This window comes from Carassius auratus, chromosome 5 (genome assembly GCF_003368295.1).
Source record: "Carassius auratus strain Wakin chromosome 5, ASM336829v1, whole genome shotgun sequence".
Taxonomy (NCBI): domain Eukaryota; kingdom Metazoa; phylum Chordata; class Actinopteri; order Cypriniformes; family Cyprinidae; genus Carassius; species Carassius auratus.
The window spans coordinates 13790870-13808786 of record NC_039247.1 but is presented as its reverse complement, the minus strand read 5'-3'; the positions used below and the strand labels follow the sequence as shown (position 1 = coordinate 13808786).

The window sequence follows — 17917 nt, the reverse complement described above, 5'->3', positions numbered from 1 at the left end:
CACGGTACTTTAAAATACTTACAATAAATTGTGTTACATTTGACTCTAAGCCAAAGAAATTCAATGAAAAGCTAATTCATAACGCAAGTGGTACTGTAAAAAACGGCAATTTTATTTAGTTTTATTGAAGTGCATTCTGGGAGAAAATGATTGACATCGCGGCCATTTTGGCTCTGGCCGCTCCGCTCCCATTGTGTGTGAGATAGTAAATACAGCCGCTGCCAGACAAGCCGAGCACATATTTCACCGCGCGAATTAAAACACGTTCACCTGAGGTAAGTGCCCCGATGCGTCACTGTCGTCTCTCTGAAATACTTTTCAACAGCTTTGTGAAACTTTCATGTAGAATAATGTTTATTTTAAGCGTTAAAACGTTAAAATCTCATCGTCTGAAAACGAGGACGCCGATGGCGAGACGCGAGAGAAACAGGCTCTCCTTTTCGTGTCGGAGGACACACTGAAATCCGTCCCACTTTCGTATGTCTCTGTTTACTTCGGTTAAACGTAGCAAATTCGCGTCAAATTTTACTTCTACGCGATTATTTAGTTACCCAATGATGCCTTCTATCGTACTGTGTTATTGGTTTTGCGTTGCGTGCATTCGCTTTTGAATTTTATTTAAAAGTTTACGTCCTCCCCTGTGCCTCAATGCACGGACTCTCTCCAGTTGCCGTTCAAATTGCAGCCATAATCTTGCGGTTTAGGGCGGGGCTTAGACAGGCTGATCTTCCCCCACAACTAGGAGAACGACATGTGATTGGTTAGATTATTCCGCTCTTCTATATTTATTGGTTACTACTTTATTGTTGTTTTACAGGCGTCTGTGATTGGTTGAAAGGCTGTCTCAGTCCATGTTGAGTGGTTACTTTTATTTATTGGGTTTAATGTGACGTGCTGGAGGAAGTGGCCTGAAATAGCATATGGGGCAGGGAGTCAAATACCAAAACAAGTGTAAAACTAGAGACTCTATTTTTAGTAGAGATTTCCTCACTTTTATATCTCAGTCAGTCTGTGCACAAGACTCAATCCTGTATATTATACAGCTAAGTGAAAGTACGATTAAGCATGTTGTTTTACAGTCCTGCCAGATATGTCTTAATCTGCCCATGATTTACTGCCTTAACTGTGTTCTAATACTCAGTGTTTTCCTTTTTCCCAGGTGATATTGACTAACAATGGCCCGTACTAAGCAGACTGCTCGTAAGTCCACTGGAGGAAAAGCTCCTCGCAAGCAGCTGGCTACCAAAGCTGCCCGCAAGAGTGCTCCCTCGACTGGAGGAGTCAAGAAACCGCATCGCTACAGGTGATATTCCAATCTCGTGCTTGTACCCAGCAAAGAAAGAGTTGTGAGGACCCGTGCATTAAAGCATCTCTCTTGTCTGCAGGCCCGGTACTGTGGCTTTGCGTGAGATTCGTCGGTATCAGAAGTCCACTGAGCTGCTGATCCGTAAGCTGCCATTCCAGCGTCTGGTTCGAGAGATTGCCCAGGACTTCAAAACTGACCTGCGTTTCCAGAGCGCTGCCATTGGTGCACTGCAGGTCCATATTGGGTTCATTATTGCTAACTAAAACTAAAACAATAAAATACATTTTCATTAGTGGAAATAAAATAGACACTAACTGAATGTAAAAAATTATGTAATACTCATATAACTTAAACTTGAACTAAAAGATATAACTGTGTAGAAACTATATAGACATATTAAAACAAAAACGTAAAAAAATGACAAACGCACTTAAATTAAAACTTTAAAATTAAAAAAGAAAATATAAAAATAAAATCTAGTTTAAAATATTATATATCTGGTCTTGAGCTTGTATTCCTTAGATGTTGACATTTTTGCACATGTTCTTATTTGAAGAATTGGAATTTCCTATTTTGCTTTCTTTTTGTTTATGTTTAATTGACTGACTGATTTTTGTGTATATTCTTGCAGGAGGCCAGTGAAGCATACCTGGTCGGTCTGTTTGAAGACACTAACCTGTGTGCCATCCATGCCAAGCGTGTCACCATCATGCCCAAAGATATCCAGCTGGCACGCCGCATCCGTGGAGAGCGTGCTTAAACTGACCCCCTCTTTCTATCGCCCTCTTTATTTCTCTCTGTCTCTCCACTTGTTCTCCTCTTGCTTTTCTTGGTAGAGTTTAGAGTATCAGTGATGGGGAGTAACTGTGTCTCAGTCTGCTAGTGCTGTCTAAATGACGCGTAGGGTACCTATATGTGCATGTAACAGGTGCTGCTGATCACACACACACATATGCGCACACACACACACACGCATACATACATACACGTACTCTCACACATTCACATTTGGAGCGTAAACGAGGTCCACCGATGCCTGCTTTAGGGCCACACATTCAATATGCATATAAAGAGGAGAAGTCTCACCCTGCTCTCACACTTACTCCACTGTCCAGAAAGAAAAACAGGGTGGTGTCTGGGGTCAGTCTGCTTAAGGGGAGCGGAAACTTCCACAGCAGGGTGCTACTAAAACTGCCTCAGTCCACCTTATTGAAATCTGTCCCCCAACTCACATATTTTTTTGATCTTACCATATTTGCCCTCCCCTTCTTGTCCCCCTTGATCCTTCCAGTCCTTACATTTTCTGCTTGAATCTTTACTTGGCCCTTCATAGTGGAGGTGAGTGTGGGGTCGGACTTCTTCTCTGTGTGAGTTTCTGTGGGAGATGTGATCAGCAAAGCAGAATCGTATTCAACTGCAAACCAGCATCTATTGGTTAAAAAGTTGTTATTTGTAATATTGATGATTACTATTATTGTTGATATGGTGTCTTTTTTTTTTTTTTTTTTTTTTACAATGCGTACATGAATTGTTCTTTAGAAAAAAAGGATTAATCCGAAGAAAAACAGTTTGAATTCGTTTTCTTTTTCATATTGTAGTGAAAGCCGATCCTGCTCCTCCTGTTATAACTTCAGGCAGCCACAGGGGGGCGCTCTAAACCAGCCTCTCATTCAACCTTACTGTTAAACTAACATCCTGCTCTCCCTTCCTTTCTTTCTCCTTCTTTTTCTGTCTCTCGTTTTTCACTCTTTCAATTCCAGTTTTGCCAGATTATCGGCTTTAGAGTCACAGAGTGTAGCAAAAAATATTCTTTACCTTTAGTACCTTGTTTGGTAGAACTTTACTCCTTCTCTTTATTTGTGATACACAGTGTAACCTCATGTTTGTGCTTCTTTTATTTTCTTGTTTGGAAATTTAAATAAGCTGATCTTTGTATTTTCCAAATTTCTCATATTCTGGTGGTAATAAATAGATGTTACACAAATAACCTTTTCATTGTGATTTGTAAACACGCCCAAATACATCATGGCCTAGTGTTATGATCCAGTGTTTAGAGTGTATTTTAAAGGGAACACTGGGTATTAAGACTAAAATAACGTAAATTATGTCACTTACTGAAATATTAATCAAATTTTATGCATATTTTGGACTATGGGGGCGCACTTATTTCAATTAAGTCAAATGGATGCCCTCTGTGAAGTACTAGCACCGTTTGTTATTCATTTTAAAATGTATAAAACGATGTGGATTTTTTAAATAACGTAAATCTTTCATGGATTTTCTACTATATATTTCGGTAAAAGACATCATTTACGTTAATTAAGCCAAGCAAGTCTTAATTCCCGGGGTTCCCTTTAAATGTGTTGCTTCATAAAACTGAGGCGAATTCTGAATCATGCTAATTTTAAAGAAACATTCCAGCATTTAAGGAAAATGTTCTTAAAATACATGCTAAACAGATGTTCTCTTGGTGAAGCTGTGTTATCATAGCATCACAGGTGTTTTAGTTGTTTCCTAGAATAAAGTATAAAGTAGTAGCCTAGAATAAAAAGACGGTGGTCAGAAAAAAAGGTTAAAGTCTGTCTGTGTTTTAACCACGTCTCATCATAGCATAGCAAAGGAATGGTGAGATGATGCACAATTGTGAAGGCATTCCAGAGGGTCCATGAGTATATTAAAAATAGCATCAATCAAAATTTAGAAAGCAAATTAATTTGTTTGAACTTTCACATCAACTAAAATAGAAAAAAGCCAGTAATAATGATTCTTAAATAAGAAGGTTCATTTTCCTTTGCTTAGTCACTAATCACAGAAATACTTGCCATTTAACCTGTAACTACATTAACACACACCTCTCATTCAAAACTCAGATTGCCCCTCCATCATCTGAAGTGTATTCACAGTTGCATATTTCTTAGTCTGTGTGTGTGTGAGAGAGAGAGAGTCTGTAAAATGGTAAATTAATGTATCTGTCTGGTTAGGTATCATATGTATCTCTGCTGGTTTGCGGGTTATGTGTGTGTGTTGTGTGTGATTTGTTAGATTTGAAGGCTCAGCAGCTTCTCTTTTTGTCTTCTTGCATGAACTACAGACAATCTGTCACAGAGAGAGAGAGAGATTAATATCTGGAGAAACGGGGGAGGGTGAGAGGAAAAGAGAGTGAGAGACTGAGGAAGACAACAGACAGACAGAAAATAAGATAGGGAAAGGGGCCAAACAATAAATTTATAATTTTTACTTATTGCTATTTTTTAAAACATGTTACACATACAGATAAATGTTCATATAAAGTAAAACAATGTCACATTATTAGCTTTTCGGAAGCAAAAAAACCTATTCATAAACTTGTGACCTATACATACATAAACATTTGCACACACATACACGCGCACAACACCCTTCCTCCTGGTAACAGTACATGTGGTTTTATTCAGGTCAGAGTGGGATTATGAAGCACTCGGGAGGGGTGGAGGGGTGGAGGGAGAGAGAACAAGTGAGAGAGGGCATGAAAGATGGCACAGAGGAGAGAGAGAGAGTATGTTTAGAGCTACTTCATATAAAGGGATACTTATGAGAGATGAACATAAAGAAAAAGAAGGAGTGAGCAGACTGAAAAAAAAAGAATAAGAAGTAATGAGAGGACAGATGGAGAAGTCAGATTAAATTGATCACACTTACTAAATACCAGAAGAAAGAGCCATAAATGTCCATAAAATAAAATTGGAAACATTGTTTAAATTGACCCTGGTCAATTGCAGTGAACACTGAATATTTATATATATATATATATATATATATATATATATATATATATATATATATATATATACTGTGCAGTTAGATTAGAGCATGTTTTCACTTTTACTTTTAAGCGATTTAAGTATTTTTGTGAAGAAGTTCACACAGGTGTAGTTTATCACATTAACAAGGCTATATGTTACACTAAATTTTGGCAATAAGAATTTTTTTTGTTAAAATATCATGAAATGTATTTGTGCTCAATTTTTTTATAATTTGGTTGTATAAACTAGTCTTATAAGACATTATTATTATAACTTTTTTTTAGATGTTAGTGTCGAAAACAATTGGGCTGTAATGACTGTAAGGCTGATGATACACAGGGCAACTTTTTGAGCAATATTGCCGTCAAAGGGCAATCAGGTAAGACCCAGGGCTGACCAAGTATCCATATAGAAATTTGTTACCCTTTCTTAATGGGAAAGTGCCCAAGAAACATTGCTCAAAAAAAGTTTCCCGGCAAAATTGCTCAGAAAGTTGCCCCATGTATCATCAGGCTAACTCTAATACTGATTATGGCACCTATAAACTGCGATAGATGAGGAAGTAATGATGGAGATAATGAACAGTCTCAGCAGACCAAGAGGGAACTGGAATCAACAGGAGGAGATGCACCGAGAGGTGTGGAGGAGGGAGAGAGAGAGGGAGCTTCTGTAATCCTGCTTAATTGCTTTAGGGTAGTGTTCTGTCGACAGTAAGGAGATTGAGGTGCTCTCTGGGTCATTGGCTAAAATAACCCCACACACCCGCTTATGGGTGTGGCCAACGACACCACACCATCACAGCAACAGGATTACTAGACACACACCATCGCAACAACCTTCTGGACCCCCAGATGCCTCCTCTGAGCGGGCCACCTGTGATCCAACCCCATGTGTCACAGTGACTTGAGGAGAAGATAGTGGAAGATTGTGAATGTTACACATATTTCTAGACCCTATTCACTGAACTTTTCATCTACTTTTAATTTAGTTGGTTAGAAATCCAGTTCATCACAGTTTGAATTGCCAGTTTTGCAGAAAATGCCCTATTAGAGGTATGAATACATATTGAGTTTTTATTTTTAGCACTTATATTTACTATTAACTTAGATCTAGTCCATATTTTTACTTCAAATTTTGTAATCTCTAAATGTATAACCATGCACTCTTCTTCAGTGTGAGGGAAAGAGATGGCCCACTACATATAATTCATTTGTTCTATGTGCTAATAAAATCTCCAGCAATGCTTTTATTAATGACAGTATACTTCATCTTGCATTATCAATGAGAAACAGAGTTAGACAACTCTTGTTAAACACATCTTGTTAAACAAAGTCACGTTTAATTGTTAAAATAAGAGAAATTGTAGATCCCATCTGAATGTATTCAGTCAAAGCAACAACCATTGTAAACACCAAAATTTTTTCAACACAAGGTCTCCCAAATAGAAAACATATATCAACAGCATGCATGTATTGCCATTAAATGAAGTCTAATTAGTAACTATTAACTCAAACTAACAGAAAACAATATATAAGTTAACATAATTTAACAATACATAAATAACAGCAAGCTAAAAGCACAACACAAGAACTTCTAATGCCTTTCAGTACAGACAAACCAAACCAAACTTATGAAAAAAGTAGAAATAACTTTGTCCCATAAAGAGCTAATTGTATCTGTAGAGATACTGAGAAGTTTCCCTCCAATTACATGCTTGTCCTTGTGTGATATGTGTGTGTGTTTTGGTGATAATTACTTTACTGTGTTATGAAATATGTTTTAGTCTGTCTCTGGTCTCTCTCTCTGTGTGTGTGTGTGTGTGTGTGTGTGTGTGTGTGTATGTGTGTGTGTGTGTGTGTGTGTGTGTGTGTGAGGTAAACTGTTAATAATGACTGATCAGTAGACTTGAGGAGTCCCTTCACTCTCAGCCAATCTCAGAGCAGGTCTGGATTACAGAGGAACAGTCTTCACCAGTTCCAAAATGGGCACCCCTTTTCACCTCTGTGATCCTGTATCCTGCTGATTCAGTTTTGTTCATCATCTAAATGTCTCCGGCATTTCAAGCAATAGTTTAATTTCATTTATTCTTCATCCGTCTTCTCCTAATTCTCCTTCCCTCTTGTTCTTTTTCTTCACTTGCTCACTTTCTCTTCTACAGCACCTGGAATTTATGGTCGAGGCAGTCCACGGTACTGAAGCTGAGCTTCCAGGCCTGCTGGTCCTTGTAGTCTAGGCAGTCTACGGAGCTGAAACCCAGCGAGGAGGTGCTGTACCCTTGGGAGGAGAGGGAGGGTGACTGGCTGAGCGAGCCGCCCATGGAGGGCACGGTGAGGGGAGAGAGGGCGCCCCCGCTTGCGGACAGCTGACTGGTCATGGGAGAGAGGTACGGGCTGCAATCCAATCCACTGAAATAAGGAGAGGAGCTGTAGCCCTGGCCATAGGTGGAGGGCTGACCATAGCTCATAGCATATGGAGCAGGGCGCTGCACACAAGGTGTGCCGGAGCCACACAGCGGGTCAGAAAGGGGGGATAGAGAGGTGGGACTCCACACAGAAACTGGTGCTGTGCCTGTGTTGACACTAGGGGGCACGGCTGGGGCAGAGGCAGCTGCCACTGAGGAGCTGGCACCAGGGTCAGAGGTCAGTTCAGAGGGAGGAGAGGACTTCTTTTTAGGGGGACGGGGCTTGGGCTGACCGCTGGACTGCTGTTGCTGTTGGCGGCATTTAGCACGACGGTTCTTGAACCAAACCTGGGAGAAATAAGATTGAGGTTAGAGGGGGAAATAAAAGTGTGGCACATTTCACTAAAAGTCAAAATGGACTTGTTTCTTTTATATACTGTAAAAATCTCATGCTTGATATTCAGGCCTGCAATATTAATGTGCCTCACAAACACTGTCAGAGTTGTGTTTATTTTCAATACTTGAGAATCAACCAATAGATTCAACTTCAAATGCACACATGGTGTATATTTAGCTGAAGATGTATTAATTGCAACAAAGCAAATGAGTGTTAGATACTGGGATTAATGTATTTTATTTGACTTGAAATGAATGATCTGTTTCTGCTACTTAAGACACAAGGTCAGGTGTGTTTAGGCAGTCTGAAAGGTGCCAGAGAGTTTGAGTCAGACAGGCTCACCTGAACTCTGGACTCTGGAAGGTTGATTTTCAGAGCCACCTCTTCTCGCATGAATATGTCTGGGTAGCGTGTTTTGGTGAACAAGGCTTCCAAAATGTCCAGTTGGGTCCGTGTGAAGGTAGTGCGCTCCCGACGCTGCTTCCTTGGAGTGCCTAATTATAAAAACATTGACCTTACATGGTAAGAATAACTTTACATTTTCAGGTGAAAAGAGGAATGTACATTTACAGTAAAAGAGAAAACCTTTTGTATTAAATCTACATGGTATCAGTTTAATTGTTCAATGTGAGCTTATAACAGTTATTAATATGGTTGATACTGGTGAGAGACAGAGGGAGGGACTTGGACTATCCATTGTCATCATACAGCAATGATAGATAGATAGATAGATAGATAGATAGATAGATAGATAGATAGATAGATAGATAGATAGATAGATATTCTTCATTCAATACAAGATAATTGATTTATTTGCAACAACAGGGAACCAAATGCACACATTTTAAAGCTAAAATTAAACCGTTCATAATTTGCTATAAAGTAACTTTGCATAATAAACAAGCAAACATTTAAATACAAAAATTTAGGTTATACAACATTTTATATAATTGTATTTATATATAAATAAAATAGTTTTACAAAGAACCCTCAAGATGAATTTCAAATATTTCAAATATATATTTGACATGGATTTTTATATAGTCTAATTATTTTTTGTTCGAATACGGGTAGCCTTTGTTTGTTACGTGAGCAAGTCCTGTGGCTATCAACTGGTTATATTATATTTAAATTACGCTTAAATTGAAAGAAAAAAGGGTAACTAATCTAAAATGAAATAGGAAAGACGAAACTACATTTCAGTTTTACTTTTCCTTTAGTTCATTGACCACCCAAATTAATCAAATTTCTGACACAAGCATATTATAAATGATTAATACGAATAAACTGACCTGGGTAGCCGACGGCGGAGTGCAGCAGGTCCATTCCTGAGGCGGACAGTGTTAACCCGTTCACAGCATAATGGGGCTGCTTTATGTAGGACATCATTCTTGGGACGGCCGCGTCTCTCACACACTCTTTCTATTGCTCTCTCTATCTCCCTCCCTCTCTCTCACTCTCTTTTTTCTCTGTGACGCTTTTTTTCACGGGTCGGGGGTCGCGCTCTGCTCCTGATGGCTGCGTGTCTGTGCTCGCGCCTGGCGCGTGCGGTGCTCCTTCAGTCTCGCGGCTCTTCAGACACCTGTAGATTCTTTCCCGCTTCTCAGTGTCTTGAACAAGCTTACCCTCTTGCCCAAGTTTACCAATGTCATCAATTACGCCCTGAATATCAAAGATAAGTGTGCTCTTTTAATGTGAGGTAATAATAAAACCAAAGCCTGTTCTACACACAAGTTTAAGACTCTATTTCAGAGTTTTTGCATTGGTTAAGGCTCGTGTCCCTTGGGCAGGACCGGACAGGAGCGGGACACTATGAGCAATAAGACACCAAGCAGCTAATCAAAGGCCATATCTCTCTCTCTCTCTCTCTCTCTCTCTCTCTCTCTGTCCTTTGTAGCCGTTCTTAACACGTGGTATGACAATAGACATTCATTTATTTTGCTTAAAATATAAAGTAAAAGTGCAAAATCAGTAGATTAGGATGGGTTTTTAGATTAGGTCTGGTTTTCTGGTTATGACACAATCATTCGATTTTTGTTTGTTTAAACTATAAAACTATTTTTGTATTTTATTTTGAAACCAGTAGTCTATAGTAGCAAATGATCACTGTGAAGATATCTCTAAATATGGAAAATATTGCCTTTAAAAAATGAACAAGGCTACGGGCAAAAATGTCTCAAAATACCGCAGATATTTAAAATATTTAAAATGATTAGCTAGATATTTTTAAAATAGGCCTATATTTCTGATATATTTAATTATATTATAAATATATTTTAAATGTTGTCTAGGGTGTTTTTTAGGGGTTGTGTGTGTGTGTGTGTGTGTGTGTGTGTGTGTGTGGTTTTAGGAACCGAACCATCAATTGATTCATTTGAAGCATAAATGCCTGTGACACGCTGTAAATTAGACGTTTTAGAAAAATGTTTAAATATTCCCCTCAATTTCAGGGTGCAGAAATCGCTCCCTAAAAATAATTATAAAATATACATTTTATTTCTATTTAATAGTATAGCCTATTCTAGGTTTACAAATTGTTAAGAAGCTATTAACCATTAATTCCTCTTGAATAAGATGAGTGTTTTTTCTTCGTTGATCGGAGCTGCGCAATTCTTTCCATCTTTAAAGAAATCACACTATAATAGTTTACATGTCAGATATTATACGAAAGTGTCATTTGAATCTCACCAATAAGATACCTACTCTCTGAAATTTAATTATTTAATCGAAGGTTTTTGTTGTTTTCGGTTATTTATATTAATATGTAAAAAAAACACTAATGCATAACAACGTCTAATAGAGATCTTTTTTTCATCATTTATTTGTATATCTGTTAATTTATTGCAGCTATGTGATTAACTTTCCTTTATCACAATTTCTTGACTGAATACAAAAGCAGCATAACACCATGCACTAAAATATTTGACTCAACATTTGGCATAATAATGATTCGTAAAACATCTCAAATTTAGTGTTACTCTTCTATTTTTTTTGAACACACACATGCATACGCGCAGTTTTGAATTATCATAATATGCTTTATGTGAATAGTCCCTTGATCTAAAGAGAGGAAATAGATATTTCTCATCAGGAAGAAGAATAGCTGGAAGTTAAGAAATGTGTGGATAAATGATGAGTAAAACAAAACAAAGACAGAATATTCTCTTGACCAGTGATGGAGGTATTTCAAAGAAGAAAGGAAATAGCCTCCATATTTGCTGTATGGAACTATCTAAAGTTATATATTTGGGTATTATGTGTTTGAGAGAGAGAGGGAGAGAGACTAGAGAAAGGCATTAAATGGCACTCAAGATGAACTGAGTGTGATAGGTTGGCTTAAAACAGACACAGTGCAGATAAGGTTATTTGGCTGTGACTTAGGTAGATGTCATTCCTCCTACAGCCAAAGAACAAAGGGCAAAAAACTATCTTCATATTCCCTCAATTATTATGATAAGCTTTTCTCTAAATAACAGAAATACTATGTGTTAATAGTAAATAACCTTGTATTGGCAAAAAGCAGCAGAAGATTTTTTTGAATTCTATCAGCTTGCTTTACCACATAACAAGTAAATCATTTATTTTTCTTTATTTAAAGGTAATTTGAAAAAGAAATATGAGTTGGAGGAAATGCAAACCCCATTCTTATTCAGAATCAGGATTATAAAATATTATAGGATATTATAAAAAATATCCTTAGAAAAATTATAAACAATCATATATAAAAAAAACGTTTTTAAAAGCATTTATATGGGTCGGCCTTCAACTTAAAAACAAATAATGTTGACAAAAACTTCCAGTTGTCCACCCCTTTAATCAGCCTCTAACCAACGGTTCTAAATAAAAATTATTTAAATAAATGATAATAAAACTATAATAACATTTTTAATATATATTGGGATATTTTGTGAAATATGCGAGTAAAGCATTGACATGGCTACAATTATTTTGTTTGTCAAATTTTAGGACCTACAAATGTATATATATAGATACACACACACACACACACACACACACAATTTCAAAGTTTTATGAATAGGGTTTATAAGTAGTATTTTTTTTAATTCCATTATAGAATTAATCATTCAAAATGGAATTAATGAGAGGTGGATAGACAATATCCTTCCCAAACAACAACTGTCTTTTATGTATTTGTCATTTTAGTTGTATGACAAACTAATAACCACTATAGTTTTCTTGTAATTGTTCAATCATTTGCTCAGATTATAAAACTAGAACATGCCAGTATTTCAGTGGCTGTTATTGTTGTTTTGTATAAAAGCAGTTTAAAAACAGACAATTTATTGTTGTTGTTCTGTGTCAGTATGAGATGTTTGTATGTTTATGTGTTCAGGATCTGGGCTTGTGTGTTTGCAGAAGGGGAAGTTTTGTGGAGGGTGGTGTAGTGGGGGTGGGGGGGACCAGTTCGTCCATCTGGCAACAACCAGCTACGCAGGCACAAGAGCAATTATGGAAGTGGACTAAACTCTAATCCGCAGGCACACACACACACACACACCAGGACACATTACCACGGAAATACACAGCCGTCACAGTGACACTGCAATAAACATTTAATCTAAGTGAAGAGTTGGATAGATGAAATAAGCAAAATGTTCCTACGAAATACAAGTAAAGGAAGGAAAAATGTGAAGATGGACTGGGGTGAAGGAGGGTGAGTGAGGTGACAGATAGATAGAGAGAAAGAAAGAAGGAGAGAGAGAGGGAAGGAGGGAGGGAGAGAGAGAGGGGTAGTGGGCCGCATCATTGCAGGCACACTGCATCAGTTAATCCAGATTAGGCAGTCTAAAAAGGAGCGGCTTAATCTGCAGGCCAGCCAGTAATACACAGACCGCTGTCAGCACCAATCACTCACACAGTTCTAATCCCCAAAGAAACGCACACCCCGGACACACGCACACATACACACAAACTCTCTGAACAATGTGAGTATAGCGTCTGTATATATGAAATATTTCTAGCAATCAAACAAAAGATACATCCAAAACTGTGAATATGTGCTAAATATGTGTACAAAACTTCCAGCTACTGTAATCTCTCACAAAGCGATGGATTGTAATCGCTTTATAATACAGGTATTTAAAACAACTGGTGAGAATTTCTAAGGCAGTGCATAGATGTGTTTCGACTGGAAGATGTTGTGATGAGGCAGTTACTTTCTGATAAGGACAATAAATCCCATTGTAGACAGACTTTGGGGTCACAGATTAAATGGGGTTTTAATGTCAGTGGGGCTGTTTGCTGAGGGCCCCAATAACTGACTGACAGTTTGACTGGCCCTCTAGTGGAGATTCTGTCTATTTATCTTGATTCATTTCAATTCAGTTTTTATCCATTTCAAGTTTTGGTGATACAACAAACAAAATTTTACATTTGTAGTGCATACACACAATAAAGGCAATACAATTCAGTAAGTTATTGAGTTGTAAATTAATGTGTGCAAGTTTTTTTCTAAATGTGCAAAAATTAATTAAATTGATTTTGTGTGTGTGTGTGTGATTTTGACTTTTGCAGTTTACTTTTACCAGTTCTGTGTCCAATAATTCAGTATGCTTTCCATTCATTTGCGTAACAAAACTTAAATAGTATCTATTAATACTAATTAATTGTTGTCTAATCTAATTAATCTAATCTGCCTCCCTTTGGAATCTCATATATCATACGATTAAGTATGCAAAATCTTACGTTTAGATTGCCTTTGTGATCATACTACTCATTTTAATATAATTTAAGGCTTTCTGCATTTGACCTAACAAAATAAGTGACCACAAATTATGATGTTGGTATGCCTAAATTCAGCATTTAAAATGATATACAATATTGTCGACCAGAGTTTTCATTTTCATTTCATATCTTGTTTTGAATGTGATATAGTATATAGTTTTCATATGTATTAATTCAGTCACATTTCTTCAACAGTAAACATGATTACAAGCAGGGTTAAATAAACAAAGTTGGAATGAGCTTGCTCCCCCTGTAGGAGGACACGCTTCTACTTGCTCTGAAACAGAAATGAATTATTAGCACAATAGCATCTGAATCAGCCTCCCATTGTTTTCAGTTGAATTAATTACACAGAAGGACAATAAGCAAAAAACAATCTGATGTGGAATATTCGCCCTTTCTCACGCGGGCGACAGCTGATGACGCCACCTTCATGTCGAGAGCTCTGATTTGTTAAGCGGTGCAAAGACGCAGATGATTGGTCAAATCTACTCACAAACCCGCCCATATACGGATGTTGTTTTTTTCACTGGCGTGCTATGGTGACAGTCCAGCTAAGGTCCGACTGAATTTATATTTATTTTTAGTTGTTACTGTGCGTAATATGTTACCGGATATAAAAGGCACGTGTTCATTTGTGGAAGACAGTTTTAGTCGTTTTCCTTCGCAGAGTAACATATACGGACTGTGCCAGGCTGGCGAACAGGAGTTACTGGCAGCGACTCTGAAGGGGAAAGTGGTGTGCTTCAGATATCAGGACCTGCAGAGAAAGATCAGACCTGTGGCCAGAGAGATTCAGTTCACATATATACCAGGTGACAGGCAGCTCATCTGCTTCGAAACTCTTTTGTTTAGCTGTCTAACGCAAAAAATGTTTCTCTTTTCTGTTAATGTAGTTGATGCAGAAATCGTCTCCATTGACGCCTTCAACAAATCAGCTCCTAAAAGAGGACTGGTCGTAGGAATAACCTTCATAAAGGTGCGCTTCGTCATTAACTCACACAAGTAACTAGTTATTACAGATGAAAAAATCGTCCGCATTCATTCATTTTTCCCCACCCTTGAGAGCTGTGAACCACTTCTATTTCTGCCCATAAATGTTTAGATGCAGGGGGAAATGTGTGCGTGTACAGTTCATGCATTTCTTTGTTGTTTATATCTTTCTGTCTCTTTTTCTTTCAGGACTCAGGAGATAAAGCAACTCCTTTCCTTAACATTTACTGTGATTATGAACCGGGGTCCGAATTTAACCTAGAGTCTATTGCACGTGAGTCATATAAGCAGTTTTTTATTAGTGAGTTGATGCCCTGGCATGTCTTGAGCCTAAGAGGTCTGCACAAATGATGTGGTTTAAATGATACCTATATTAGTATGATGACAGTCTTCATAGGTATGAAGGAACAAATGAGGTCGAAATGTTATACTGAATGATCTGAGGCTTTCATCCTGTTGACAGAAAGCTGTCTGAACCTGGAGCTCCAGTTCACACCGTTCCAGCTTTATCACACCGAGTATGTCATTGTGTTTCTATAAAATAAGCGATAAAGTTTATATGTTGACTTTTTTTTTTTTTTATATTTTGATAAATGAAACACAGTGTGTCTTGTTATTTATTAATTTTTTCAGGGTGCATTGTGGAGATGGATCCAGTGAGACTGTGTTTCTCCTCAGTGGGCATGATCAGCGCATACATCTTTACAAAGAGGTCAGCCTGGTTTAGAAATGTTGTCAGAGTAATGGCTTTTAATTGTTAAGGGTTTTCTCTTGCTTCTCTCATACTCTTGAATTTCCCTCTCAATGTCTGGTAATAGAATGCGTCTCTGCACCAGTTTGAGGAGCAGCCAGTAGAAAGACTCTTTCCTGAACTGCAGGAGCTGCCAAGCAAGTGAGTGTTTATTTTTCTGCAGTTCAAGTTTTGATGATGATGGTAATAAGCATGTATCTTGTTTCATTGCAGTGTGTTATGGTTAAACGTCTTAAGCATTGAACAAAATCGGCGACTCACTGCGTTTGGATGTCAGAACGGTTCTGTGGGACTTTCTCTTGTCAACCAAAAGGGACCTGGTGAGTAACACACACTTACACACTTTACCTTTCTTCTTAAAATGTAATGTGGTGATGATTTAAAGTTCTGACTTTCTTTGTACATTTGGCTTATTAGAGATTCTCCAAAACTGGCGTGTGAAGCATGACAGTCCCATCTCCACTGTGTTGCTGTTCCCTTTGAAAGAGCAGCACGAGAGCACCGACACGAACAGTGAGTGATCCAGCTCAAGTGATCACAGAAATCAACCACACTTAAAACAAAGAGAGTGTTTAGGGCTTTAGGCCATTGTCTAAAATGTCTAGAGTACAGACAGTCACATCCAGATCACTCTGAATTCATATTTAGATTAAACATTTTTAATGAGTTGTGCTTGATTATTTATTTTTCTGCAACATTATTAATGACAGACAATCTCCAGTCTGTTGTTATTGATCGCTCTTTCTTTATTTTTCCTCACAGGCAGTCAAAGGGAAACATTTAATCTGTTGGTAACCAGTTCAATAGAAATGGCTGTTGTGTACAGGCAAGAGCCTTTTTAGTATGTTGCTTCATGTTCTCCACCAAGTGTCTGGTTGAGTGTAAAATAAATGTGTGTGTGTGTGTGTGTTCAGGGATGTGGAGAAGTATGGACTGAGCAGACAGCTGTGCTTGGCAGAAAGTGACCAGTGCGATGCAGTTCTCTGTGCTCTTGTTGTTGATCTGGATTTTGATGGACAACATGAGCTGTTGCTGGGAACATATGGACAGGTACAGTGCTGGATTTAAAGTACAGAAACACTTGCTGTGGAACTAAAGTATGCCACAATGAAAGAGTTTGAAACTGTAATTCAAGCAGCTTAGCATGTGTTTGATTCCTGATCTACAGGACCTACTGTGCTACAAATTCCACAAACCAGTGGGAGCTTTTGAAGATAAGTTACAGCTGCTGTGGAGACGGAGTTTTAAAAGTCCCTTGCTGTCACTGATTTATCTCGACCTGGATGGTGATGGACTGAGAGAGCTAGCTGTTCTTACCTTAAAAGGCCTGCATGTCCTACAGGTAACAATCACAGAGCTGATTCATTATTATTATTATTATTTTGATGTGTTCAGTTAATTAATCCTCTGTGTTTTGGTTACGTATTTTTCCCCCTCCACAGCACAGTCTGAGAACAACAGCAGATCTTGTTCTTCAGAGATTATCCACTTTAGTATCAAGACTGCCTGTTTCTTCAGAAGACCAACCAATCGAAAACCAAGATGGCGAAGAGGAGTCCATTTCAGTCAGCAATGAACTGAGAACTGCAGCCACCTAACACTGACTTTTATGTGATAGATATTCATTTTTAATTTAAAGGTGGCAAAGGAGAAGCATAGGAACAGTAAAATATCAAATTTTCTTTGTGTAAGAATGCACGCTAGAATCTGCAAGCATAGCTTATCCAGTGTTTTGCTGGTTGGATGGTGTCTCCTGTAGAGAGATGTCACTCTTCAATAACGAGTTATAATGATAGACTTGAATTTTGCACCAGTGCTATGACTGAAGTTGATGCTGTTGATGATGATTCTTTGCTGATGCCATGTTTGTTGCCAGACTTATTCAATTCGTCTTAATGATCATAAGCAATTTTTGTTCAGTGTGACCTAATTTCTGTGTCTATTGGCTTTGGGAAACAGGTTTTTCAGTTAAATAAATTACTAACAAAAATGATATTATTTTGCCAGAACTTTGAAGGACCTTATGTACAGATTTGAACAATTTTCCATTGACACGTTGATTAACTTTCTATTAAAACTTGTCTTTGTTTATTTACAAAATCATAACCTGCTACTGACTTTTGCTAGTCAGTAGCAGGTGATATTAAAGGTAGGGGATATTCACATTTTATTTGTTAAGAATTTCAAATAACACGTCATCAATAATGTTGGTCCATTTTGAATCTACTGAGAGATAAATACTTGATATGGATTCATTTTAGAATTCAGGAAAGTTCAAAGCTCTTCAGGCAAGTGGTGTTGCGGTTTTTCTATATCTCCAGTAGAGGGCGTCCTCAGTTAACATCCTATGACATGTAAAAGATCCCGAGGTCAGGCTTGACGTGACTCAGTGTGCAGTCTGAGACTGTTATGTTTGGCTCTCTCTGTGTTTGCAGCTAGATAATACTGTACCCCCATCCAGGTCAGGCCTCTAGATTTAGACGTGGACAAAAATGTTGTTTTAATGGTCTGAGGGTGAGTGGATTTTAATAGTTTAGTTTTT

General features: G+C 37.8%; 3 protein-coding genes across 3 annotated transcripts; 2 read left to right on the top strand and 1 right to left on the bottom strand.

Moving 5' to 3' along the window:
- The first annotated feature begins 127 nt into the window (after positions 1 to 127).
- Positions 128 to 3290, top strand: h3f3c (H3 histone, family 3C). Its single transcript, XM_026249310.1, has 4 exons — positions 128 to 275; positions 1160 to 1303; positions 1386 to 1539; positions 1938 to 3290. The coding sequence occupies exons 2-4, from the start codon at positions 1176 to 1178 to the stop codon at positions 2064 to 2066; spliced, it is 411 nt and encodes a 136-aa protein (XP_026105095.1). The 5' UTR covers positions 128 to 275; positions 1160 to 1175; the 3' UTR covers positions 2067 to 3290.
- A 3101-nt stretch (positions 3291 to 6391) lies between these two features.
- LOC113076609 (homeobox protein otx5-like) lies at positions 6392 to 9742 on the bottom strand. The gene is made up of 3 exons (XM_026249303.1): positions 9179 to 9742; positions 8229 to 8380; positions 6392 to 7837 (listed from the first exon to the last, which is right to left on the bottom strand). Exons 1-3 carry the CDS (start codon positions 9273 to 9275, stop codon positions 7241 to 7243), a joined length of 846 nt encoding a protein of 281 aa, XP_026105088.1. The 5' UTR covers positions 9276 to 9742; the 3' UTR covers positions 6392 to 7240.
- A 4431-nt stretch (positions 9743 to 14173) lies between these two features.
- Positions 14174 to 17370, top strand: kptn (kaptin (actin binding protein)). Its single transcript, XM_026249256.1, has 12 exons — positions 14174 to 14446; positions 14528 to 14610; positions 14814 to 14898; positions 15088 to 15142; positions 15258 to 15336; positions 15443 to 15516; positions 15589 to 15695; positions 15793 to 15888; positions 16138 to 16201; positions 16290 to 16425; positions 16544 to 16717; positions 16818 to 17370. Exons 1-12 carry the CDS (start codon positions 14236 to 14238, stop codon positions 16971 to 16973), a joined length of 1320 nt encoding a protein of 439 aa, XP_026105041.1. The 5' UTR covers positions 14174 to 14235; the 3' UTR covers positions 16974 to 17370.
- The last annotated feature ends 547 nt before the right edge of the window (positions 17371 to 17917 follow it).

Excerpts from the sequence above, each read along its gene's own strand:
- kptn (XM_026249256.1), top strand. The coding sequence starts at position 14,236 with ATGTTACCGGATATAAAAGGCACGTGTTCATTTGTGGAAGACAGTTTT. Across the intron at positions 14,447-14,527 it reads TCAGTTCACATATATACCAG|TTGATGCAGAAATCGTCTCC; the intron begins GTGACAGGCAGC and ends CTGTTAATGTAG. Across the intron at positions 15,337-15,442 it reads GCATACATCTTTACAAAGAG|AATGCGTCTCTGCACCAGTT; the intron begins GTCAGCCTGGTT and ends GTCTGGTAATAG.
- h3f3c (XM_026249310.1), top strand. The coding sequence starts at position 1,176 with ATGGCCCGTACTAAGCAGACTGCTCGTAAGTCCACTGGAGGAAAAGCT. Across the intron at positions 1,304-1,385 it reads AAGAAACCGCATCGCTACAG|GCCCGGTACTGTGGCTTTGC; the intron begins GTGATATTCCAA and ends TCTTGTCTGCAG. Across the intron at positions 1,540-1,937 it reads CTGCCATTGGTGCACTGCAG|GAGGCCAGTGAAGCATACCT; the intron begins GTCCATATTGGG and ends ATATTCTTGCAG.
- LOC113076609 (XM_026249303.1), bottom strand. The coding sequence starts at position 9,275 with ATGATGTCCTACATAAAGCAGCCCCATTATGCTGTGAACGGGTTAACA. Across the intron at positions 8,381-9,178 it reads CTCCGCCGTCGGCTACCCAG|GCACTCCAAGGAAGCAGCGT; the intron begins GTCAGTTTATTC and ends TTTTATAATTAG. Across the intron at positions 7,838-8,228 it reads TTCCAGAGTCCAGAGTTCAG|GTTTGGTTCAAGAACCGTCG; the intron begins GTGAGCCTGTCT and ends TATTTCTCCCAG.